This window comes from Hemiscyllium ocellatum, chromosome 22 (genome assembly GCF_020745735.1).
Source record: "Hemiscyllium ocellatum isolate sHemOce1 chromosome 22, sHemOce1.pat.X.cur, whole genome shotgun sequence".
In the NCBI taxonomy this organism is placed as follows: domain Eukaryota; kingdom Metazoa; phylum Chordata; class Chondrichthyes; order Orectolobiformes; family Hemiscylliidae; genus Hemiscyllium; species Hemiscyllium ocellatum.
Window position 1 is genome coordinate 46938171 of NC_083422.1, and position 25860 is coordinate 46964030.

The 25860-nt window shown below is 43.5% G+C and overlaps 1 protein-coding gene across 3 annotated transcripts in view; it reads right to left on the bottom strand.

Moving 5' to 3' along the window:
- The window catches only part of LOC132826328 (collagen alpha-1(XVII) chain-like), an 85508-nt gene that overhangs the window by 40882 nt on the left and 18766 nt on the right, over positions 1-25860 (bottom strand). For 2 of the 3 annotated variants that reach the window (XM_060842170.1, XM_060842169.1), the window contains exons 10-27: positions 24108-24251; positions 23488-23655; positions 22667-22735; positions 20772-20864; positions 20034-20102; positions 19401-19553; positions 17972-18052; positions 17408-17449; positions 16198-16341; positions 13087-13290; positions 9950-9970; positions 8988-9005; positions 8632-8658; positions 5934-5996; positions 5708-5776; positions 4976-5020; positions 3631-3657; positions 2925-2978 (exon numbers count right to left, since the gene is read on the bottom strand). In XM_060842170.1, the coding sequence (XP_060698153.1) occupies positions 2925-2978; positions 3631-3657; positions 4976-5020; positions 5708-5776; positions 5934-5996; positions 8632-8658; positions 8988-9005; positions 9950-9970; positions 13087-13290; positions 16198-16341; positions 17408-17449; positions 17972-18052; positions 19401-19553; positions 20034-20102; positions 20772-20864; positions 22667-22735; positions 23488-23655; positions 24108-24251 (1491 nt within the window). The remainder of the gene's footprint in view (positions 1-2924; positions 2979-3630; positions 3658-4975; positions 5021-5707; positions 5777-5933; positions 5997-8631; positions 8659-8987; positions 9006-9949; positions 9971-13086; positions 13291-16197; positions 16342-17407; positions 17450-17971; positions 18053-19400; positions 19554-20033; positions 20103-20771; positions 20865-22666; positions 22736-23487; positions 23656-24107; positions 24252-25860) is intronic. The other variant, XM_060842171.1, reaches the window with a different exon arrangement.

Consider the following 25860-nt stretch of genomic DNA (forward strand, 5'->3'; position numbering starts at 1 on the left):
AAAAGGTATGTTGAAGGAGTCATGAAATGGCTACAAATGCGTCAATACAACAAGTGCCACTATGTAATGGACGGAATGACGCAGGTATCAGAGAAACAGGGGACCTTCAATAAAAGTTGCATCAGAAAACGAGCAAGAGGGAAATAGGCCTCTCTCCCTGTGGTTTGCCATTACAAGACATGCTCTGAGGAAAACGTAACATTGATGTGATGTGATGTGATGTGATGCATCGACCTGTGTGATTGTCAAATGTTACAACACAGGAGAAGGCCGTTCATTCAACAAACTACCCATTCAGCCCAACTTTCCCAATTTATTCCCCAGTGTTATGCCGATTTTTCTTCTTTCAAACATTTCTCCAATTTCCTCTTGAAATCTGTTTCCAGGTGTTCAACCTTACAACAATTCCGCACTTCAAAACCCTTTGAGATTTTGAACACCTCCCTCACCTTCTCTGCTCAAAGGAGAACAATCCGAGCTTCTTCAGTCTCTCCACATAAGGGAGACTTATGGAACATATTGAGGGTTCAAAATAGCAGAAGCCCTAGAGGAGTATAGAATGTGCAAGGGGAAACTTAAAAAGGAAATTAGGAGAGCAAGAAAGGAGCATGAAAAAATAAAATAAAGGAAAATGCTAGGTTACTTTACAAGTACATTAAGGATAAAAGATCAACTAGAGAAAGATCAGGACCTGTTGAGCACCACTGGGGTAATTCATGCAGAGAGCCAAAGAGTCCTAAATTAACATTTTCTATCAGTGTTCACCAGTGAGTAGGATGATGTGAATATAGAAATCAGGGAGAAGGACTGTGATATAATTAAAGAAATTAGCACAGGAGGTTCTGTGTGGTTGGGTGGGCTTGAAAGTCGATACAATTCTAGGCCTGGATGAAATATATCCCGAGCTTGTGTGTGAAGCAAGGGAAGAAATGGAAGGGGGACAGGTAATAATTTTCAATTTCTCTCTGCCTCCAAGAGGTGCCAGAGGACTGGAGAACACCAATATGGTATCTTCATTCAAGAAGGGAGCAATGGATAAACTAGCAAACTACAGGGCTCTCAGCCTAACCTCAGTGGTATTATAAGCGATTCCGAGGTACAGTTCTGATCTGCACTTGGAGAGGCAGGGATTAGTCAAAAACAGCACAGTTTTGTTAGGGGTAAGTCACTTCTGACCAACTTGATTGAATTTTTCGACGGGGTAAGCAGGGGTGTAGATAAGGACAATGCATTCAACAAAGTCTACTTGGATTCCAGCAAAGCTTTTGATAATGTCCCACATGGGAGAGTGATAGCAAAGGTAAGAGACCGGGGGAATCCAAAGAAATTTGACTAATTGGATCCAGAATTGGCTGAGTGGCAGGAAGCAGAGCATGATGGCTAAGGATTATTTTTGCAATTGAAAGTTTGTGTCCTGGGGGCTTCCACATGGATCAGTGTTGGGACCTTTGCTGTTTGTAATATACTGTATATAAATGATTAGGAGGGTTGCTTACTAAGTTTGTGGGTGACACATAAAAGTTTGTGGGGTGGTAAATAGTTAGGAGGATAGCCATGGATTACAGGAAGATATAGACAGGCTGGTAAGATGAGTTAATCAGTGGCAAATGGAATTCAATCCATATAAGTATGAGGTGAGCATTTGGTGATTAGACTAGATTCCCTACAGTGTGGAAACAAGCCCTTCAGTCCAACAAATCCACACCAACCCTCCGAAGAGCAACCCACCCAGACCCATTCCCCTACATTTACTCCTGACTAATGCACCTATCACTACGGGCAATTTATCATGGCCAATTCACCTGACCCGCCCATCTTTGGACTGTGGGAGGAAACCGGAGCACCCAGAGGAAACCCACGCAGACACGGGGAGAATGTGCAAACTCTGCACAGACAGTTGCCCAAGGTGGGAATTGAACCCGAGTCCCTGGCACTGTGAGGCAACTTGGGCAGGACAAACAAGGTAAGGGAATACCTGGGGCCCTGAAAAGGACCAAGGATCAAAATGGGCCTTGATATGGTTGTCCACCAGTCTCTTAAGGTAGCAGGACAGTTGGATAAAGTGGTTAACAAGGCATATGGAATACTCGCCAATATTTGCTGAGGCATAGTTTAAGAGCAGGAATGTTATGCTGAAGCTAAGTAAAATGTTGGTCAGGCTACAGTTATAGCACTGTCTGCAGTTCTGGAATCCACATTAGAGGAAGAATATGATTGCACTGAGGAGGGTGCAGAGTGTATTTGCCAGGCTGTTGACTCACTGACTGTAAAGATGGCAGAAGCAGAAACCCTCATAATGTTTATGAAATATTTAGATGTGCACTGGTGATGCCAAGGCCAATCAAGTGCTAGAAAATGGGATGAGAATAGGTGGTTCTTTTTGAACAACACATTCTCAAAGGGCCAAAGGGCCTTTTCATGTACTGTAAAACTCTATGACTCTGTGACACATGGTAAATCTCCTCTGCACTTGCTCTAATGCCTCGGCATCCTTTCTAAGTGTGGGGACCAAAATTGGACACAATCCTTCCAGTGGAGTCTAATAAAGGCATTTTAAAAATTCTTTAATGGAACATAAGCATTGCTGACAAGACTAAACTTTGCTGGTCTGTGAATGGAGTTTAGATGGGCATGGTATAAATTAAAAAGCATTTCTGTAAAATAATAAAGGATGTGTTAGTGCATTTGGCACAGTGAATGTTTTTCACATGGTCTTTCACATGGTTAGTTTGAACTTGTGGATCTCACCAATGAATAATTTTGGAGGAATTATAATAGAAACATTCTGCAAGCAGTCATTTACTAAGTTGGAAGTTATTTTCTTACAGGTGATATTTTACCTTTAGAATCTTCCTTGTTCATTCATAAATGAACCATTCCCATCTCATTAACATAGCAGTGATTGGATGCTCCTGAGGGCTTACCTTTAGGACCTGGATGGCCAGTGTCACCTTTGATCCCTGAAGATCCTGGAGGACCTACAGAGAGAGAATAATCTAGGATTAATGATCACAAATTACAAATAATTTTACCCGTATTCTTCTCCTGCTAGATTCTTACTTCTCAACTTTCTCAGTTTCTAGGAAGTGACAGATTCATGCTGAGACACCACACAGTGAGAAGCTGGAGACAAGTCTCTATGGTAGAGGCACAGCCTTCTCATTGAAAGTTTATGGGTCATGGTAGACACTTCCTTGACCCACATCTACTTAGGTAGCTCCAGGCTAAAAGGGATGGTCTATTTGAAAGGTGAATAAAATGTTGCAGGGATTGTTGTTATTGAACCAAACTTTCTCACAGAAGAAAGAGGAACTTGTATTTACAATGGATCTTTCACATTCCCAAAATGATCCAAAGTTCATTACAGCGAATGAATAACTGGTGCTACAATGACTGTTGTGTTGAAAAACTCCACCAAGCATAACCAATAATCTAGACAAAGAATTAAAAGCACAAATCTGTTCCACAATTCATAGCCACGATGAGACACTGCAAATGGTAGCTGGTATTTTGCTGTGTCAGAATTCCATTTTCATTCTCCAGACTGCATTGAAGGATTCTTCTCACTGACAAAACAGGATCAGCATTCTTACCAAAACTTCTTACCAGAAAATGAGAAAATCTAATTACCTTGAGGACCAACTGGTCCAGAGGGACCTGTCAGAAACAGAGAGGTTGAGTTAGCTCACACTGAGACTGGCAGATTGAAGAAATTGCTACTTGGTGGAAATTAACTTTGAAACTTCAACATGACCAGAAATTTGTAAAGAGTACCTGCACTGAGTGAATCACTGAATCCCTATAGTGTAGAAAGAGGCCATTGTGTCCATCAAGTCTGAAATGATCCTCTAAAGAGTGTCCCACCCAGATCCACTTTCCTAACCCTATCCACATGACCCCACATTTCCCATAGCTAGTCCAACTAGCTTGCACATCACTGGACACTATAGGATAATTTAGCATGGCCAATCTATCAAATCTGCATATCTTTGGACTGTGGGAGGAAACCCATGCAGATATGGGGAGAACGTACAAACTCCATACAGGTAGTCACCCAAGACTGGAATCAAGCCTGGATCCCTGGCACGCTGAGGTAACCGGTGCAGTAGAGTATGTTTCTATTTGAATGACAATTAAGTTATTCAGAAAGCACAGAACAATCAGCTCCACAAGTGGCCCCACCAACCCTCATTCATTTTACCCCATCAACATATTCCCCTATCCCTTTTTTCATCACATGTTTATCCAGAATTCCAAATTGACACTCTTCATCTTAATCACTTTCTATGACAACCAGTTCCACGTTCATGCTCTCTCAGGGCAAAGAATTTCCTCCTGATTTTTTTTGTGACGTTTCAACATTTACAGTTTTGGTCTTTTCCACAAATAGAAACATCTTCCCTACCTTTGCTGAACCAAACTCCTGAATAAAAGTAAGGGTCTCTAAACCTTTCCCCATCCCCAAATCCTCTCTTCTCTCAGAAAAGAGTCCCAAACTGTTAAAGCTTTCCTCAATCAATTGTGGTATTATCCTTGTCAACATCTTTTGTACCTTCTTGAGAATTTTTTTATGATTACAAAAGCAAATTGTTCGGATAAACTGGTAAACATGGAGGTGACAAAATTATTTGATATATTCTGCATTTCACAGTTGTTTACCAGTGAGTTTATCACGTGATCCCTCAGTAGTTTTGATCTGCTGTGATAGTTAATTTACTTTCTGTCTGTAGAATATTTCACTTTTTTTTTATTTCTTGGTAACCTGTTTTTGTAGTTTCTCTTTACTTCCTTAATTTGTCTGTAACTTTTTTCCTAACTCCTTTTTGTACTGCATTTGATTATCTTTTACATAACTGTCTCTGTAGCAAACAACAAGGTTTCAAATTACAAATGGTGGGTTTGGTTGCACAGTGTCCCAAACACTCTCAAGAGGTGCATCACCTGGATCGAATATCAATTAAACTTCTGCATTTACCTTTCATTCCTGGTAGTCCTGGAAGACCAGGTAGACCTGGTTCACCTGAAAATACAAACAATATGTTTTACACTGAGCACAAACACTGATACAGAATAGAATCACATGACATCCTGAGTTTTTACCCCAACAAGAAAAACAGTCAAAACCATTGGAATGCATTCGACCAGGAGGATTGGGAACTCCAAAGAAATGGATTATTGGGAGAGAGGACGTGCATAGGGTTCAATTCTTGATTTGTTCTCAAAATACAATTCTATTGCTCTGCATTCTTCATTTATAATACTGCCAGTGAGACAGTAAGTCACCTAAAACTATGAAATTTCTGCAGATTTCTCAACATCTTGGGGCTAGTCAATTCATGAAATATGGCAATGGTGTGAACCATAATTGCCCAATGACCACATGACCCCTGGCTGAGTCAATAACAGAGGTCATAGACACACAGTCCTGGAACCATTCCCTATGGCATTCTGGCTCTGCACCAACAAATAGAAGAGAGTGCAGGGGATTGCCAGCTCTGATAGTGATAGTATGATTTAGGCATGGGGAGCCCATTCAGTTTATTTCTTGTTCCTCTAACTATAGAGACCTGGCTGTAACAACACATTTCAGTCTGACAACCTTCAGAGACCCAGTACCAAACTGAACTATAGTCTTAGTCATGGACTCATCAAGGTATTTAGAAGCAAAATAAATTATTATTCTCCCTCAGCTGAAATATCTTCCTACCTCGCTCTCCTTTTGCAAATGACGCAGAATCACCTGAAGCTCCCTTCGCCCCTTTCTCTCCAGGTTCACCTGAAATTGAACAAGAAACAAATCAATGATCATTGATCCTGTCCTATCATTCATCAATAGTGCCCCCCTTTGCTATTGATCAATAAATTTCCCCTGTCTCCCAACTGTCAGTAACTCCTCCATCCTCATAATGCTGTAATCAATAATTGGCACTTACCTGTGTTTCCTTTTGGTCCTCTTTGACCGTCATGTCCAGGAGCTCCATGAGGGCCCATTGGACCTGGAGAGAAATATTAACATTAATAGTCATATGAATCTCCCAATTATTTTAAAATACATACACAGATTGTCTGTTAAAGTTCCTCATTATGTTCCGTTCTGATATAACACAATAGTTCCATCCCAATGCGATCCCGCAATATTAGAAAATCACGAAATAGCAACATAATTGAAATCAATGGGAGCAGAATCACGTTATAGTCAATACAGGTAAGGACAGTTCCCTTTCTACGATTAATGGTTCAAAATCCTTCAATCCCCTTACAGCAAATTCATGTTGAGGAAATGCACGTTATAGCAGAACTGACTGTATTGGCCAATAATAGGGTCATAAGAAAAGAGGAGAGGCTGGATGTGCTGGGACTTTTTATCAGTGGAGTGTAGGAGGTTGAGAGGTGACATTATCAAGGTTTATAAAATAATGAGGGGTATAGATAAGATAAATGGCACGTGATCTTTCCCTAGGGTGGGGGATTTCAAGACTGCGGGCATATTTTTAAAGTAAGAGGAGGAAGATTTTTAAAAGGCATGAGGGGCAATTTCTTTTCCACAGATGGTACTCCATGTGTGGAATGAACTTCTAGAGGAAGTGATGGACATTACAGTGTTTAAAAGACATGTATATAAGGGAATGTTTGGAGGGATATGGGTCAAGTGCAGGCAGATGGGATTAGTTTGATTTGGGATTATGGTCAGCATGGAATTGTCAGACCGAAGGGTCTATTTCCTAGCTGTGTGATTCTATGACTTTATAATATTATAAACAGAACCAGAATTGGACCAATCAGTTCATTTAATACGATCACAACTAATTTGGGCCCCACTTTCCCAACCACTCCCCATTTCACATATTCCCTGAGAGACCAAACTTCTGTCTATTCCAGCCTTAAATATATTCAATGATGGAGCATCCACAGCCATAAAGAATCCCAAGGAATCAAAAGCTTTGAGTGAAGATATTCTATCCATCTGAGGAAAGGGGCTGATCATTTAGGACTGAGTCTTGTGTCCGTCTCTTAGGTTAGCAAAGGGAGACAACCTTTCAGTGTTGTCCTGTGAAACCCCATTGGAATCTCCTATGTTTCAGTGAGATCACCTATTATTCTTCTCAACTCCAGAGAATAGTGACTTAATTTACTCAGCATCTCATTACAGGGCAAAGCCATCAGCCCATCATAGAATAAACCGTTATTCCAGGAAACTTTGCAGTACACCTCAAAGGCAAGGATATTTTTCCCTACATGTGCAGACTAAAACTACACATTGTATTCGGATGTGATTTCCCTAAATGCCTTTATAATTGCAGTAAGAGTTTTCTTCTCCGCACCCCAATCCCCTACAATAAGTGCCAAAAAGCCATTTGCCTTTCTAATTTGCCTTGCAGTACCTGCATTATAACTTTGAATGTTCCTTGCATGAGCACACCCAAGTCTCTCTTAATATCAGCACTTACAAGTGCTGAATCTTTTAAAAAAAGATTCTGCTTTTTTATTTTTCCTATCAAAATACAAAAAAACTTTGAACTTCTTCACATTATGTTCCATCTACCACATTCATATAACCTGCCTATATCATTTTTTTACTTATAAAAATGAAAAACTTCAAAGTGCTTCACATCATGATCCATCGACCATCTTGTTACCCATTCATGCAGCCTGCCTGTATCCCTTTGCGGCCTCTCTGTGTCCTCCATACAGCTTACATTCCCTTTTAACTGTTTATATGGTCAAAAAAACCTCGATACGTTACTCAGTTTCTTGGTCTCAGTCATTAATAGAGATTGTAAAAAGCTATAACTCTCAGTCCACTGACCAATAGGAGCATGGGGCAGAAAGGCTCACTGACCAATAGGAGCATGGGGCAGAAAGGCTCACTGACCAATAGGAGCTGGGGGTAGGGAGGCTCACTGCCCAATAAGAACTGGCATAATAGGAAATGAGAATTCTGCAACATAAACTTCTTGTTTTACCACTTCTCAATCTTACCCTGATATTTCTATCAACAAACCATGTTTACACTCATCTTATTTCATAAAGAGAAAATGAACTAGAGAATACATTACCATGGTACTGAAACTCTATATGATTCTTAATTTCTGAAGAGGCATACAAGACAAAAATGAGGGTGTGATGCTGAACTTGCCTCAGCCCCAGCTGGAGGACTGTGTGCAGTCAAGACCAATGTCAAGGATGGGAGAAGGTAAAGAGGAGATTTACTAGAATGGTACCAGGTATGAAGGAGTTCAGTTCATGTGGAGTCAGTTCTCCTAAGGTCAGAGAAGGGAGATTTCATAGGGACATTCAAAATCATGCGGGGAATAGACAAGGACTAACTTATTCCACTGACAGGAGGGTCCCTGAGCAGAGGCCACAGATGTGATAATGATTAGCAAAATAACCAGAGGCAAAATCTCGAAGTCCCTGTCTCAAAGCATGAAGTTTAGGGTTTGTGGTATCAGAGAAAGTGAGTGGTATGATTGAGAGATAAAGGAAGGAGCTGGGTGGAGTTAATTTCTGAAATGAATGGGGCCAATTGGCCATTTAATACTCCTGAGATTTATCTGTTCTTACAAACACACCTCAATCTGATAGAATGATGCAAAGAATACATACAACTGTGACTCAAATTAAAGTTACCTGGGATTCCGGGAAATCCTTGTTCACCTGCAAATAAAATAACAGGAACAGGTAAATGGAAATGTTAACACGGCTTCAGAAATGGGACAGACCCATAGAAAGGGAGAAAGAGGAAAAGATGAGAAAGTCAGACTCAAATGTGAACAGAGAGAGAGAAACGTGGTGAGAGGGAGACAGAGAAAGACAGAAAGAGAGAATGAGATAGAGCAAGGGAGAGACTCAGAAACAGAAAAAAAAGTAAAGACAGAGAGAGAGAGAGAGAGACCAAAGCAAGACAGGTAGAGAGAGTCAGACACAGGCAGAGAGTGACCAGGTGATGAATGGGGAATGGAGTAAAAAGTAAATTTCTGACTTACCTTTAATCCCTGGAGGACCTGTTCAAAAGGCAACAGAACATAAAGAATATCTTTTAGAACCACCAACAAAAGGGAAGAGGGTCAGGGAACAGAGTACAGAATTGCTGTCACACTGTGGGGAGAAAGAGCTAAAAGAATACGTAAACAGTACACAGAGTCACACCATGTCGAGGCAGTCATTAGGCCCAAATACCTCTGCTGGCTCTCTGACAGAGCTAACTACGACTTTGGGGTTCACATTCCAACAAGCTTTGGAAAACCAAAATGGGGAGAAAATGCAGGTTTCGGGTTCGCTCTTACTGATAATGTGTTTCCTAACTGGTCACTTCTCCTCTGTCCTATTAAAGAGGTGGACTGTCTCTTAATGGTACAAACCCAGTCAGCTCTGGAGCTTCACCAGCTCCATGGGCAGAGATAGGCAGTGCTGAGGCTCATTGGGAGTGTGTAGATACCTCAACATGGGGCTCTCCTTTGAGAAGAGCCTCTACAAGGTGAAATGATCAGGACCACAGAAAGTTGGTCCATCGAAGGAGGGAGAATCCTCTGGAGGATTGTTTATTGTTTTAGCTGCAAACATGGACTCTCTTGACCTTAGCCTCCTCTTTGGGATATGGAGCCTTATGCTTCAGTGGGCTCCTGGACTCCCTAAGGGAGTTGTCTCCATGGCAATGGCTATCTGTTATATGGTAGGGCCTCCGCTATTGGGCACAAAATGTTGACCTTACAAAAATAAGAAGACCGAATTTCGTCTGCAATTTTCTAACTTGGCTTCTCACTTCTAGGATGCAGGGACCTCATTCAGATCCCTGACTATCCACGGAAAACTTCCTCAGCAGAGGGATGCATCCCTTATTTTCCCAGTACTACCACCCTCTCCCCAAATCCATCTCCTAGCAAACCAACAAGGGGCTGGAAAGCTTCTAGTCAAATATAGTGAAAGATTTGTTGTGTCAGTTACTCACCCTGTCGTCCTCGCACTGATTCTGTAATGAAAGATAATGAGAATCAGTGCTGGCCAGAAACACAGAGGTAAATTAATATGACCACTTCCTGATTAGTAACTGCTACTTAAAAGTAATTTCTAAATCGAAATCTTCACTAACATTTAACAAATCGCTGAGTGCTGAAGGTCAATACTCACTTATCCTTTCATGGTCTCATGGTGAGGCCAACATTTTCCACCCATCCCTAACTGCCCTTGAATTTCAGAGGGCAGGTAAGAGGGTCTGGAGTCCCATGGCAGTCAAACCAGCTAAGGACGGCAGATTTCCTGCACTGAAGGATTTTGGTGAACCAGTTGGACTTTTACAATAACCAATGACAATTGCTTGGTCATCATTACAGAGACGAGGCTTCAAGATTTAGTGATTATTTGAATTTAAATTCCACCAGCTACAGAGGTGAGAATTGAACCCAGCTCTTCAGAGCACTAACATGGGCTTTGACTAATCCACACATGTTACAGTACATCTCTGTCTCCCCATTTTATATCCAGCATCGCACTGAATGTCTCACCCTGTAACAGCATATCGACAGTAGTCTATCGAGCTGGAATATTTAACCAACTCAAGTTTGGTTCAAATCCCAGCCTATATGAAGCAAAAAAAGAAAAGAATTCAGGGCAGCAGGAAAACAAAGGAATTCTCTGACTGAGAATAATTGTGTTGACAGTGAAAATGGCAAGAGGAGACAATTAACAATGTTTTTGAAAAGAGGAATATGGGTGGGGGGAGGTTGTGGAAATGAGGAATATGGGAGTTCGGGGGATTGAGGAAAATGGAGGAGGTGGGATTGGGATGTAAAGGAGGTGGGATTGTGGGATATGAACAAAATGGGATTGAGGGATAGGAGGAAGTCATAGAGGTCAACAGCACTGAAAAGGCCCTTTAGTCCACCAAGTCTGTGCCAGTCAAAAACAATTTAACTATTCTAATCCCATATTCCAACACTTGGCCCTTATATTTGTATGTCCTGGCATCACAAATGCACATCTAAATGCTTCTTAAATAGTATGAGGATTTCTATCTCTACCATCCTTACAAGCAGAGAGCTCCAGTTTCCCACAACCCTCTGAGTGAAAAACATGTTCCTCACACCCTTCCTGCCACATACCCTAACTCTGTGTCGTCCAGTCACTGATCCCTCCACCAAGGGGAAAAGTTCCTTCCTGTCTACTCTGTCTATGCCCTTCATAATTTGATACATTTCAATCACGGCCCCTCTTTCAGCCATCTCTGCTCCAAGGAAAACAACCTAGTATACCCAATCTCTCTTTGAAACTATAACTGTCTAGCCCAGGCAATATCTTGGTCAGTCTGCTCTGCACCCTTTCCAGTGCAGTCATTTCCTTCCTACGATGTGATGATCAAAACCACATACAATATTCCAGTTGTGTCTTAACCAGAAGTTCACACAATTCCAGCATAAGCCTCCCTGTTGTTAACCTCCAAGCGCAGCTAAAAAGCACAAGTCTTTGATATACCTTCTTAATCACTTTATCAACCTATTCCAATATCTTAGGAGACTGGTGGACATGCACACTGAGGTCTCTCTGGTCCTCGGTACTATTGATCATCATCTATTCCCTCATCTTGTTTGTCCTGCCCACTTCTCCAGATTGTATTCCATTTGCCACTGATCAGTCTATCTATATCCTCCTCACTACTTTACACTAACTTTCATATCATCTGCAAATTTACTGATCAACACTCCTACGCACAAGTCTGAATAATTTTTATATACCACAAACAGTAATGATCCCGTTTCTAGTCACAAACGCTCTCCTTGGTGACCACCCCTGTCACCCAGCCAATTCTGGATCCAGTTTGCTCCAAATTTTCTTGGATCCTATTGTTTTTTATCTTTGCTATCAGTCTCCCATGTGCGACCTTTTCACAAGTTTTGCCCTGATCGACACATCTGGTCACCTTTTCAAAATTTTCAATTCAGTTGGTCAGTCATGACTTGCTGCTAACAAAACCACACTGATTGTTCTTGGCTAATCCCTCCTTCCCCAAATGCAGATCAATCCTCAGAATTGCTTCCAATAGTTTCTCCACCACTAAGGTATGAGTGGTGGCCTGCAGTTTCCCAATGCATCCCTTCCTTCCTTCATGAATCACGGTACCAAATTAGCTGTCTTCCCGTCCTCTGGCACCTTTCCTGTGGCTGGGGAGGAATTGAAAATTATTGCCAGTGCCCCTGCCAAACCTGGGATACAGTTCATCCAGCCCTGCAGATTTCTCTCCTTTCCAGACTGCAAACTACTCAGAACCTCCTCTCGTTCTATGCTAATTTCTTTAAATGTATCAACCTTCCTCCCTGATTTCTATACCCACATCATCTCACTCACAAGAAACATCATTTAAACCACACACATGGTCTTTGCATCCATGCACAAATTGCCACTGTGGTCATTAATGGATCCTACTCTTTCCCTTAACGTGTTTGTAAAATAACTCAGGATTCTCCTTTGTTTTACCTGTTATTATTCTTCCATGCCCCCTATTTGTTCTCCCAATTTGCTTTTAAGCTCACCTTGCACATTCCATACGCCTTTTGAGTCCATGTATATGCCACAAGCCTCCCTTTTTCGCTTTAGCCAATCATTATCCCTTGATATCCATGGTACACTGGATTTGTTGGTCCCATCCTTTATCCTCATTGGAACATGTTGGCCCTGTACTTTCCTATTGTCTTCTTGAATGAGTCCCACTGCTCTGACACAGATTTAGCTAAAAGTATCTGCTCCCGGTCAACTCTGGCCAAATCATAACCTGATCTTACTAAAACTGGCCTACTCCCAAATTAGAACTCAGATTTCAGATCCATCCTTGTCCTTTTCACAACAGTCTTGATGGGATTGAGGGAAATGGGAAGAGGTGGGATTGAAGGATATGGGGAAAGGGTGGAATTGAGGGATATGGAGGTGGGATGGAGATATATGGGGAGCAGGTGAGTTAGAAATAGAGATTTTCTGCTGATTTCAGATGGAATAATCTTGATTTTAAACATTAATCATGGGGAAGTCTCACTGCATTTAACAATGTTCCAAACACCAAATGCTTTGGCCATTTGACCAGGACTTTTGCACTCTCACCTTGATATTCTGAGGTGTCTAATTTGTTTTTTATCCGGTTCCATAGGTTATGTTCAATGTTTGTTTCTGAGCCACCAGCTGCTGTACCCAGCTGATTATCTGATTCTTTCTTCGGGATATTAACATCATCAGAAATCAGCTTCCCAAAGGTTGGTCTTGATTCCAGTTCGCTGACACGGGATTTCAGCTTCCTCACCTCTTCCGCTGCAGAAATAGAGTCACATAGGTTAGTGGTCACTATAGCAATCACACTGCCAATCAGGACTGAACCTGAACAGTTGGAGCCAAAACAAAAACGATTAGAAAACTAGATTGAGGGGGTTCCCACCCCTCTAGGATTGGTCCAGATTCTCAAAGAATTGTAGATCAATCCCCAACGCAATTCAACATGAAGCTGAAGGAGTAAAATCCCTGGGGTTAACTATGCTTCTCTTCACACTTCTCTCCAATAATTATAAAAAGTTGGAGAACAGGGTCTATTTCACCAGGCTGCAGTGATTGGAGGGAAGAGATCACGTGATGAACGCCCAGAGTTGGCAACCTGGTGACCGGATTACACCCAAGTCAAAGTAGTCACTTCCCCTTCACCACTCCCCTGCTGCAGACCATTGTCCACACCATCAAAATCAAAAATCACACAACACCAGGTTACAGTCCAATAGGTTTATTTGGAAGCACTAGCTTTCAGAGCATTGCTCCTTCAACCATCACAACCACCTGATGAAGGAGCAGTGCTCCAAAAGCTAGTGCTTCCAAATAAACCTGATAACCTGGTGTTGTGTGATTTTTTTTTAAGCTTGTACACCCTAGTCCATCACCAGTACCTCCAAATCATGACCACCAAAATCAATACACAAATGTTGGATTTTCCCCTTGATCCAAGTAGGATCAGTGCAGGAGAATTAAGCTCACATTTTCTCCTCCCTTACACTCAGTTATTCCCACCAGGAAAACTGCTGGCCTGGGAACCAGCCAAGGAAGGGCAGAGGCAGAAAACATTCAAGATCCCCCTAGGCACCAGACTTTGGTTCAAAGTTTGAAAAGCTCCAATGTTTTCCGGACCCATTAAAAATTGCCATGACTCCTCACCTAGCTGCCTACACATACTGTGGCTAGTTCACGTTTGATGGTTGGTTCAGCCAGGAGCTCACCATAAACCCTAACCCACAACAGCGTCACACCAATGGAGGCACTGCCTTCACCGACACTGAACCAATCAGGAAAAGATCCAGCCCAAGTTCTTCAGTCCACTGATTTGCAAATGTCCTCAGGAAGTGGTCATCACTGACAAGGCCACTATTTAGTGCCCAATCATAGTTCCTGAGGTGAGCCACCTTAGAATAATCGGAGATAGGAACAGATGTAGGCTATTTGGCCTTTTGAGCTTGCTCTGCATTCATTTTGATCATGGCTAGTCATCCAATTCAGCACCCTGTTTCTGCTTAGGGTTCTTTAGCTGAAGAATTGTATCTAACTCCTTCTTGAAAGCATTCAATATCTTGGCTTCAACTGCATTCTGTGGCAGAGAATTCCACAGGCTCACCATTCTCTGGGTGAAGACATTTCTCCTCATGTCAGTCCTAAATGGCTTAACCTGTCTCTTCAAACTGTGAACCCTGGTTCTGGATTCCTCAGTCATTGGGAACATCCTTTCTGTGTCCATACTGTTAGAATTATATAATTTTTTTTTAATAAGAGTCTTCCCCCATTCGTCAAAGTGAATATAATCAGAACTGATCCAGTTCCTCATTATACATCAGTCCTGTCATCCCAGGGATCAGTCTGGTAAACCATCATTTCACTTTCTCCATAGCCAGAACATCATTCCTCAGATAAGAAAAGCAAAACTGCATACAATTCTTACTGGGTCCCACTAAGGTCCTGTATAATTACAGCAAGTTATCCCTGCTCCTGTAGTCAAATCCTCTCGCTATAAAAGCCAGCATGCCATTTGCTTCTTTCACCATCTGCATTTTTATTTTCAAAGACCGATGTAAAAGGCTACCCAGGTCTCGTTCTGCCTCCCCTTATCCCAATCTATCTCCATTCAGATAGATATAACCTGTTTTCCTGTTTTTGTTGCCAAAGTGGATAACCTCACAATAATTGACCTTAAATTTTATTTACCATGTGTTTGCCCACTCACTCAACCTGTCCAAATTGTACTGAAGTATAGAAACAGAAAATAGAAAGGAGAGACAGGAGTAGGTCATTCAATCCTTTGAGGTTGCTCCACCATTCAATATGACCACAGCTAGTCATCCAATTCTATAACCTGTTTCTGCTTTCACCCCCATAGCTTTTGATCCTTATAGCTCCAACGATGGTATCTAATTCCTGCTTGAAAACAATGTTTTGGCCTAAGTAACTTTTTGTATGGAGAAAATTCAACAAGCTCACCACTACCTGAGCCCCCACTCTTTGCCTCTCCTCAGACTACTGCTCTGTGCCCCTCCCCCAGACCCCTGCTCTGTGCCCCTCCCCAGACCCCTGCTCTGTGCCCCTCCCCAGACCCCTGCTCTGTGACCCTCCCCCAGACCCCTGCTCTGTGCCCCTCCCCAGACCCCTGCTCTGTGCCCCTCCCCAGACCCCTGCTCTGTGACCCTCCCCCAGACCCCTGCTCTGTGACTCTACCCTAGACCCCTGCTCTGTGCCCCTCCCCCAGACCCCTGCTCTGTGACTCTCCCCCAGACCCCTGCTCTGTGCCCCTCCCCCAGACCCCTGCTCTGTGTCCCTCCCCCAGACCCCTGCTCTGTGCCCCTCCCCCAGACCCCTGCTCTGTGCCCCTCCCCCAGACCCCTGCTCTGTGACCCTCCCCAGACCCCTGCTCTGTGACCCTCCCCAGACCCCTGCTCTGTGCCCTCCCCCAGATCCCCGCTCTGTGTCCCTCCCCCAGATCCCTGCTCTCTGACCCTCACCCAGACCCCTGCTCTGTGTCCCTCCCACAGACTCCTGCCCTGTTACCCTCCCCCAGACCCTTGCTCTGTTATCCTCCCCAAGCTCCCGGCTCTGTATCCCTCCTCTAGATCCCTGCTCTCTGACCCTTTCCCAGCCTTCTTTGGCCTCTGTGGCACACCCCCTCACCCCCTCTCCCCTCACCCCCAGTCTTACCCAGTGCGATAAGGCCAAGCAGGAGGCCTAGGAGCAGTAACCAGGCCAACAGCAGTCCCAGCAGCCACTTCCACCACGTGCAGCAGCGACAGCAGGAGCACCAGGAAGGCAGGGAGCCCATGTTCTCCTCACTTGATCGGATCTCTGCAAGTAGACGCACAGGAAACAAGAGAAATTATCAATACAGCTAGGGAATGGGGCCATCCGCTGGCTGGCCGACAGGCAAGCAGTATACTGGGGGATGAGGTGTCTGATTCTGTGTTTTATAAAGAGGAGGCAGAGAATATATTGAAATGCAGCCTTTCAAACCTAGTTCACCATCTTAGATCATGACCAATCATCAACCTCAGTAGTGGCCTAATCCCACATTATATTGTAATAGTACTCTAAATACAACTGGGAAGACATTGCAGTGAAAATTTACAAAACTCCACACTTTGCGAAGGATGTAAAGGCCTTGGAGACAGCTTGTCACCAGGAATGAGAGACTTCAGTCCATGTGGAGAGACTGGATTGTTCTCCTTGAAGCAGAGAAGGTAAAATGGAGATTTAATTGAGGCGTTCAAAATCGGGAATAGTTTTGACGGAATGTAACCATTTCCTGTGGCAGGAGGGTCGGTAACAAGCAAGCACAGATTTAAAGAGATTGGCACAGGAACCAGAGGGCAAGTTGAGGGGTTTTCTAACACAAGCTGTTATGATGTGGAATGCTTTGTCTAAAAAGGCCTGTGAAGAAGGTTTGGGAATTCCTCACCCAGTGAAGCATTTGAGGCTATCTTGTTGAATGTTTTGAAGGTAGAGATAGGTAGGTATTTGAACAGTAAAAGAATTAAGGGTTATGGTGAGCAGGTTGGTAAGTGGAGCTGAGACCATGAAAAGATCAGCCATAATCTTATTGAATGGCAGAGTAGACTTGACAGGCCCGATGGCCTACTCCTGCTCCTATTTTGTATGTGCTTATGTTCTTATGAAGTACATGCAGGGTGCTGAGGAGAGAGCAGCTGGGCAGAGGATTCATTGGAAAGCTCTTCCAAATACATGAGACATGCACGGTGACCTGAAACGCCCCCTATTGTACCTTGATCATGAACAAAACCTTAGAGTTCTTTATATTCACAACCTTTGTGCTTTGAATGATCACCAAACCTCAGCTCAGTGTTTCGGCTTGTCAGGCAATATGGGACATAAACAACTGCGTGTTTTCACTGACCTGCATATGTTGCCTTGTCTTTAGTCGCCATCTTCAAACCTCCTGGATAAATAGAAACAAATATTCATCAGTGAACAGACAACATTATCAGATACAATGAGAAAGAGAGGCATAGACAGAGAATCAGATACAGAGAGTCAGATAGAGAAGGCAGAAGTGGGTACATTAGGAATCCTGATGAAGGGCTTTTGCCTGAAACATTGATTTTCCTGCTCCTTGATCCTGACTGACCTGCTGTACTTTTGCAGCACCGCCTTAAGCTTGAGTCAGATAGAGAAGTCAGGTGGAGAGATAGAGTCAGATGGAAAGGTAGACAGAAAGTTGGATGGAGAGGTAGACCATGTCAGATAGAAAAATAGAGCATTACATAGCTATACATAGAGAGAAAGGGAGCAGGTATCAGACAGCCACAGCCAAAAAAAAGCTTTAATTGGAACTCTGAGTTAAATTCCGATTACAAACGTTATTGCTTTATGAAATAAAGCCATAGAGAAATGAGATCTCAGACATTGCTCCAGTGAAACTCTGGGAGGTGCTGAGTGACCTGTCCTATCCACTGCTCACCATTTGTTTGACCATTCAGCCTTGGTGCAGTGCTGCTCATCCCCATCGTCTCTTTCTTCAATGTGTCATCTGTGGTTGACGCTGTGAAACACAAATTAGAATCAAATTAACCAGCCAACCTTAACTCCAGATCCAGCACCCCCAAACTCTTTCAATTAACGTCACCCAGTCTATTAGTGGCACAGTTTCCCTCTGCCCAGAGAGTGAACAAAGGGCAGAGATGGTCTGTGGGGCACAGAAGGTGTGAGGGGACAATGAACATGAGGAGCATAGGGGACATGAGGGTTATGAGTGTGAGAGACATACAGTGGGTGAAGGGTGTGATAGAGTTGGAGCTGAGGCAGTATACAAAAGTGAAAAGGGTTTGAGAGAGACCAGTCAAGAGAACAAGAGGACTGTGGGATGCTGAGGAGTTGGGGGTGGTGTAATAGGTGTTCACGTGCATATTTAGGTCACAGAGTTGTAGTGAAGGCTTTGAGAGGAATCTGCACTTCCCACTTCCCCATCCATTTTTAATTTCACCAATTTTTTTCTGCATCTAAAACTTAATTTCCTCTTCCTAATATTTTGGCCTCTTTGTTAATCTCTATCTCATAGTATCCCTATGGAAACTATTGATTCCAGTTGGAATTGTCAGGATTTTCACCTAGTGTGAATATTAAGTGGTGACATGGTCTGGAATTTCTCACTTCTCAGTCCTGTGTGGAATGGTCACTGTGATCCCAGCCAGTTTAATAAATCATTCTCTCCTCTCCTGATACCTACTCAGGTTTCTGGAGTCTCCTAGAGTCTCCTAAGTGGTTGGTCAGCTGCAAGAACCCTTACTGTTTATCATCCCTCCCTCGTTCAGGGCATTGAGCTCCATTAAAGCTTTTCCATTGTTCCCTGTCCAGAATTTAATACTGAGAGATAAGAGTTCTGAGATCCCTCTGGCCATGAGACTGTTCCTGAGCCTGGATGGAGGAAGCAGTTAGGTGCTATTTAACTGTGACAGCAGCAGTCTCAGGGCAAGTACTGGGCCCGGTTATGGCGAGACTGAAATCTGTGGCAATGTAATCCACGGTTGGGTTTTGCCTGCGGCTGGGTGCAGGGTTGGTTTGAATTCCGATTTGAGACGAGCTAGAGTGGGTGTTATCTTTGAGGAGAAAGTGAGGTCTGCAGATGCTGGAGATCACAGCTGAAAATGTGTTGCTGGAAAACGCAGCAGGTCAGGCAGCATCCAAGGAACAGGAACATTTCCTGAAGAAGGGCGTATGTCCGAAACGTCGAATTTCCTGTTCCTTGGATGCTGCCTGACCTGCTGCACTTTTCCAGCAACACATTTTCAGCAGTAGACTGGGTGTTGAGTTGGATATGAGTCGGGAGGGTGTGGTTGTCTCTAGCTGGGTCAGGGTTCAGGAATTGTTTGGTAAGCACTTTTGAATCTTACCAGTGAAGGTGGCAGGAGACGCGGTGAAGAGTTTGCCGCTGTCCTTGGTCATGATCAGAAGCTCCGTGTCCTTTTTGGGAGGAGTATTTTCCTTCTCCAGCAGCAAAAACTTGTAGTCTTTCTGTAAAATGTCGTTAGTGCCAGTGGAGCCCACTATGAAGTGAAACATTGGAGAGAGTGACTCATTATTCCAATCTCGGCCCTGAAATCCCTAACACATCCTGGTCTCGAAATCCCCAACACATTCCCGAATCCAAAATCCCCAACACATCCCGGTCCTGAACCCAGCAACTCCCAATCCCAAAATCCCCAACATTCTGATCCCAAAATCCCCAACACTTCCCATCACCAAAATCCCAAATACATCTTGTTCCCAAAATCCCCAACACATCCCAATCCCAAAGTCCAAAATAATCTGATCCCAAATTCCCCAACATGCAATCAACAGATATTGTTGTGATTAGAGGGTGAAAGCAGAACGAATGAGAATGACTAAATGAGAGGAGAAATAATCACACAATATTCCCTCTAAACTGTGCTGAGAGGAGCAGCATGCTGGAAATGCCTGGATTGCCAGGGTATCGGTGTGATGGGATTTTTGGGAATGACAGGGTAACAGTGCTACTCACTAACCTGTGGAGCTAGTCTGGCCCGTGGTAACACCACTGGAATTCAAAACAAGGTTCTTCTGCATCCCCACTGCTGGAGGGACAGTAAAGGAGAACCGAGGAGAGAATGAAATAAACACAGTCAGAACAAATGAATACATCAAAAGTCAGAACTAATGGCACATTTATTCACCCAACTAAATTCCACCTCAAAGTGCCGACTATCTCTGGGATACAGTTCCTGAAGGTGCTGATTCTCACTGGGTATTGATCCTGAAGATGCTGACTCTCACTGAGAAATGTTCCTGAAGGAGCTAACTCTCATTGGGATACAATTCCTGAAGGTCATGACTCTCACTGGGTTATTGACCTGAAGGTGCTGATTCTCACTGGGTTGTAGTTCCTGAAGGAGCTGACTCTGTATCAATACTCTCCAGGGTCTTACATTTTTCAATCAAGTTAGGTTGTACTGTTCTAAACTTAGGTTGATATAAGCCTAGATTGTGCATTTTTTTTTCATTTGACAAGCCACTCATTCCAGGTATTAGCCTAGTGAATCTTCTTTGAACAGCTTCCAACATAATTGTGTTCATCTTTAAAGCTTCCTGGGCTGTGCTGTTACTCACTTTCACCAGTTCCTGCTTTGCCCTTTACCCATTTGCCCAAATCACTGGTTCTCCCATTTCCCTGCTAGACTCTAATCCTGTTAACAATGCACTGAGATGTGAAGAGGGCACTTGCTGGCGACTGGTGCTTTACTCACCTGAGCTGGAGTTAGTCTGAGTCTGGGTCTGTGTCTGTGTCGGACTAGTGACCAAACTGGGTGTGGCTGTTAGATTGTTCTGAACCCCTTGAACTGTGAACAAGACAGAAGACAACATGCACAGTTAGAGCAGGATGGGAATAGAGTCAGCAGTGATTGGAGACAGCTGCATTTATTGGGAAGATGACCATCAGTGGTGCTGGGCCCACACAACTGCAAAGTGGTTAGACGGCAGCTGCCAGAAACCATATCTTTATTTTGTGTTTAAAGTTATTTTATAGGGTTTGAGGCCTACACATATTCCTGAAACTGCCTGGTCAAAAAGGCTCATCGGTTATGAAGCTGACAAAGAAGTGCATTCCATAGCCAGCTCTCACAATGTACATGCTGCAAATACTGCTGTGTCTGCACAAATTGTCCACTGTGAGGAATGATGGCTGGGCAGCTAAGTGGAAGGGAACTAATCTGCCAGGGAGGAGAATCTCTGCCTAGTTCTCCACCCCCTCTTCCCCAGCCTCCCACATCCCTTCTCCTATGCCTCCCTCACCCCTTCTCTCCCAACCTCCCTGACCTCTTCTCCACCAACCTCCCTGACCCCTCTCCTCCAGGCTCCCTGACCCCCCTCCTCCCCCAGGTTCCCTGATCCACTCTTTCCCAGACTCCCTGACCTCCTCACCATCAGGCTCTTCTTCAGGCTCCAGACCTACAGCAACGTTGTCAATTCTGGGCAATTAGGGATGGGCAATAAATGGTCCTATAGTCAGATCTCATGAACAAATAAAGCAAACGCCTTTAACAGAAGGTTGATCACAGGCAGGCAGGATTTTAAACTGAGGTCAAAGAGGTCAGTTTTCAGAAACATGCTGAGAAAGGCGGAGAGGTTTAGGGAAGGAATTTCAGAGTGTTAGACCCAAGCAGCTGAAGGTATGGCTGCCAATGGTGGAACAAAGCAAATTGCAGAAGAGGCCAGAATTGCAAGTGTGCAGAGAGCTGCCTGGGTTGTTGATATGGACAAGCTTAAAAGAGTGAGATCATGGAGAAATTGGAAAACAAGGAGGAGTATTTTAAAATGGAGCTGTCACATAGGGAGCCAATGTGCATCCATAAACACAGGCAGTAATAAAGAAACTTTCGTAAGTTATGACTTGGGCAGCAGGATTCAGGACGCTGAAATTTACAGAGTGCAACCAATGGAAGAGCAGTTCAATAGACAAAAGTACCAAAATTATTTAGTGACCCAACCTCCACTCCCCTCTGTGGAATAGGGTTCAACTCTCTCAGAGATCAGACTTCTCCCTATTTTCATTTTAAATGGAAGACAGAGGAAGGAGTGTTCCTTCACGTCACCCTTCAACGATCTGGTTCTAATATGGTTTGTTATCACCCAGCTATATTAGTACAACTTCCCTGAACAGCACAGCAGATTTTGGATTCTGATTTTATGAGTAAATGTGAACTGTCTTTTATCTGTCACACAAGGGAAGATTACCTGAATAGAACGTTTGAGTATTCCTTTCGGGAAACATCACCAACCTCACCTCCACCAGAAACTACCATTTCTAGGCAACCACCTGATGAAGAAGCTAGTGCTTCCAAATAAACCTGTTGAACTATAACCTAGTGTTGTGTGATTTTTAACTTTGTCGAATCCAGTCTAACCACTGGCTCCTCCAACTCAAAATTTAACCCTGCAAATCCCAACATCATTCTGGTGAATTTTTGCTGGGCCATTCCACTAAATTCTTAGCAAATTTGAGGAGCTCAGAACAGAATGCTGGACTCCAGGTGAAGTCTAAACAGAGATTTCCAGAAGTTTATGCGATGTTTATCCAAAGGCCAGGGCATTAATTCATTAGTGTTGAATATCAGCTAAGTTGGTTAGTCCATCAACTGACCTGTTGAAGTGGTCACTCCCACAGTCCCCGTCACTGAGCTTGTAGCTTTGTTATTCTGGATTTCATTTGCTGTGAAAAATGAAATGATTTGAGAATCAAATGACATTGAGCCAAACGAGCCTCAAGAGAAAGTGTTTAGAAGCAGAGCCACTGGAACCCAAGCACAGCAACCTACACAGTCACTGAGAAATCCAAGGCTTTTGCCCAAAACATTGATTTTCCTGCTCCGCGGATCCTACCTGACCTGCTGTGCTTTTCCAGCACCACTAATCTTGACTTCCTCAGACCTACCGAGCAGGTCTGAGGAAGGATCACTGAAGCTGAAATGTTAACTCTGATTCCTCCCTGCAGATGATGCCAGACCTACTGAGCTTTTCCAGCAGTTTCTGTTTTTGTTTCTGATCTCCAGCATTCACAGTTCTTTCAGTAGTGTTATATATTATACGGTACAGTGTGTGACTGGGATTTTATAACAACACACTGTGTGTCACTGGGTGTAACAGTAAATATTGTCTAGTAACATACTGATACTTGGTGTCATACAGTCGATATTATAGAATAACACCGTGTGTTACTGGGTATAACTGTGTGAATATATATATATATTTATATAGTATAATAAGTGTTTAATTAGGAATAATACAACCCATATTCTATAACAACACACTATGTGCTATTGGGTATGAACTGGATATTATATGACAACAGTATGATACTGGGTATAACATATATTTTACAATACACATTGTTAATTGCTGGGTATATACTGTTCCTGAAAAGTGAGAGGTGTTGATTCTCTGGTGTCGAGGTTTAGTACCTACCCATTAGAGAGGTGGATCCTGTTGTATTGAACACCTGTGTCCCAGCCGAGGAGAGGTTGTTGTGATACTCTGTCACTCCGATGTTGGAGCCACCAGCTGGTACAGGCGTAGTCCAGATGTAGGCAGGTAAAGCAGCATTCAGGATAGCAGTATCATATCTCCCAGACACTGGGAAATGGAGAGGAGCAATCATCACAAGGTCTGTGTTTCATAAATATGCTAGTCAGAAGGGGAGATAGAAGCTCTCAAGAATGGATGGAAAGGGGAAACAAGGCAAAGGGACAGAGAAGCAGAGAGAAGGATGGACAGAGAAAATAGAGAGAGATGGAAAGAGATTGACAGAGACCAAGGAAGGAAGTGAGAAAGAAAAGGAAATCAAGAGATTCAATATTTCACCTGAAGAAAGTTGCTGACTGATTTAAGAATAAGAGTCTGGTTTATTTGTGTTTGTGTGCATGTTTTCACAGTATAGGTAAGTATGGGGTGGTGCATTTGACAAGAAATATAAAGAGGTCATAGACTACATAAAAAACAAACAAAACAGCTCAGGTTCATTTTGGGATTAAAATCAGGTAAGTTACAGTGAACCTACACTGACCTCAGCCCAGACACTCACTTACCTGACTGTGTGCTTGCGCTCACCATCTTGGTTTCCACAACGGCCTTTTTGGGGTATGGCAGGGTGTTTGTGGCTGTGCGAGGTGGACTGATGCTGGCCGAACGGCTGCCTTTCAACAATCGCTTCACATCATCCAACTCTGTCCCTGAGTACAGCAACAAAACAAGACCAATCACAACCTGGGACCCCCAGGGTACAACACCATGATCTAGAACTGAGGGAATCCACTCACGTTACAGGTAAGAGCAGCAATGTCTCCAAGCTCATCTTCTCCTGAGACATGAAGTAGTAAAAAGCCATTCAGTACAACATTGTGACAAATCAGAACGTGAGGAACATCCCAGTATTTATCCTGGGGGGCTGGGAATGTAACAAGGGGAGGCCGTATCTGAGAGGTGCAGACCACACACACATGCACCAGTGTACATGCGCAAACATGCACACACACAGACACTGACAAACAAGCATACACACAGATAGACACAGTGCGCACACACACACTCAGATAAACAGTGCAAACATGCAGTGTGTACACACATACACAAGCACATGCAGACAAACACATACATATGGACAGAGTGAAAATCACCTGGATTCATAGTGCGCATATACACACACAAATGGACAAGCACACACAAATATACACATAGATTTGCAGATACACAGTGCTTTGACCATTCCATCTCCCTTTAGCTGGATCCCACATTCTGCAATTAAGGCGGCAACTAGTCACTGACAATGCTATTTATAGGCAGTACCAGTTTAGGAGGATGGGGAAGGGAGTGTGGGTCAGGAGGGTGGAGGGGGGATATTTTCTCACCACGTGTTTCAACCTCAGAACACAGACACAGGAGAACCATTCAGTTCCTTTGAGACCATTGCAGCTTTTAATTAGATCGGGATCCATATTTTACCTCCATCAGCTCCAAATCAGCTCCAGTAACCCTTAACCCTCCCTAACTCTACAAACATCTATTCATGTCAGATTTGATATTTCCAGCCTCACTGTATTTTGAGGATAGAGAGTTCCAGGTTTCTACTCCCCTCTGCGTGAGGAAGAGCCCCTCGACATCACTCCCAAATGTCGAAAAGTGTGGCGCTGGGAAAGTACAGGTCAGGCAGCATCCGAGGAGCAGGAGAATTGATGTTTTGGACATAATCTCTTCACTAGAAATGTTCATCAGGTTTATTCCCAAAACGTCGACTCTCCTGCTCCTCAGATGCTGCCTGACATGTTGTACATTTCCAATGCCACACTTTTCAACTCTGAGCTCCAGTATATGTAGTCCTCACTTTTTCCCATCACTCCCAGATGGCCTGGCTCAGGTGTTAAGGATCTGGCCCATTTGTTCTAGAACACCCCACCAGCAGAGAGATTCCATTGACCCTATTAAATTTTTTTAATAGTCACAAATATGGCACGGTGGGTCAGTGGTTAGTGCTCCTGCCTCACAGCACTAGGGACCCGGGTTCAATTCCAGCCTCGGGCGATTGTCTGTGTGGCATTGCACGTTGTTCCCGTGTCTGTGTTCCAGTTTCTTCCCACAATCCAAAGACCTACAGGTTAGATGAATTGGCAATGCTAAATTGCCCATAGTGTTTAGGTGCATTAGTCAGGGGTAAATATAGGAGAGTAGGGCAGGGGAATGGGTCTGGGTGGGTTACTCATCAGAGGGTCAGTGTAGACCTGTTGGGCTGAAGGGCCTGTGTCCACACTGTAGGGATTCTATGATTCTAACCTTGACTAATCTTCT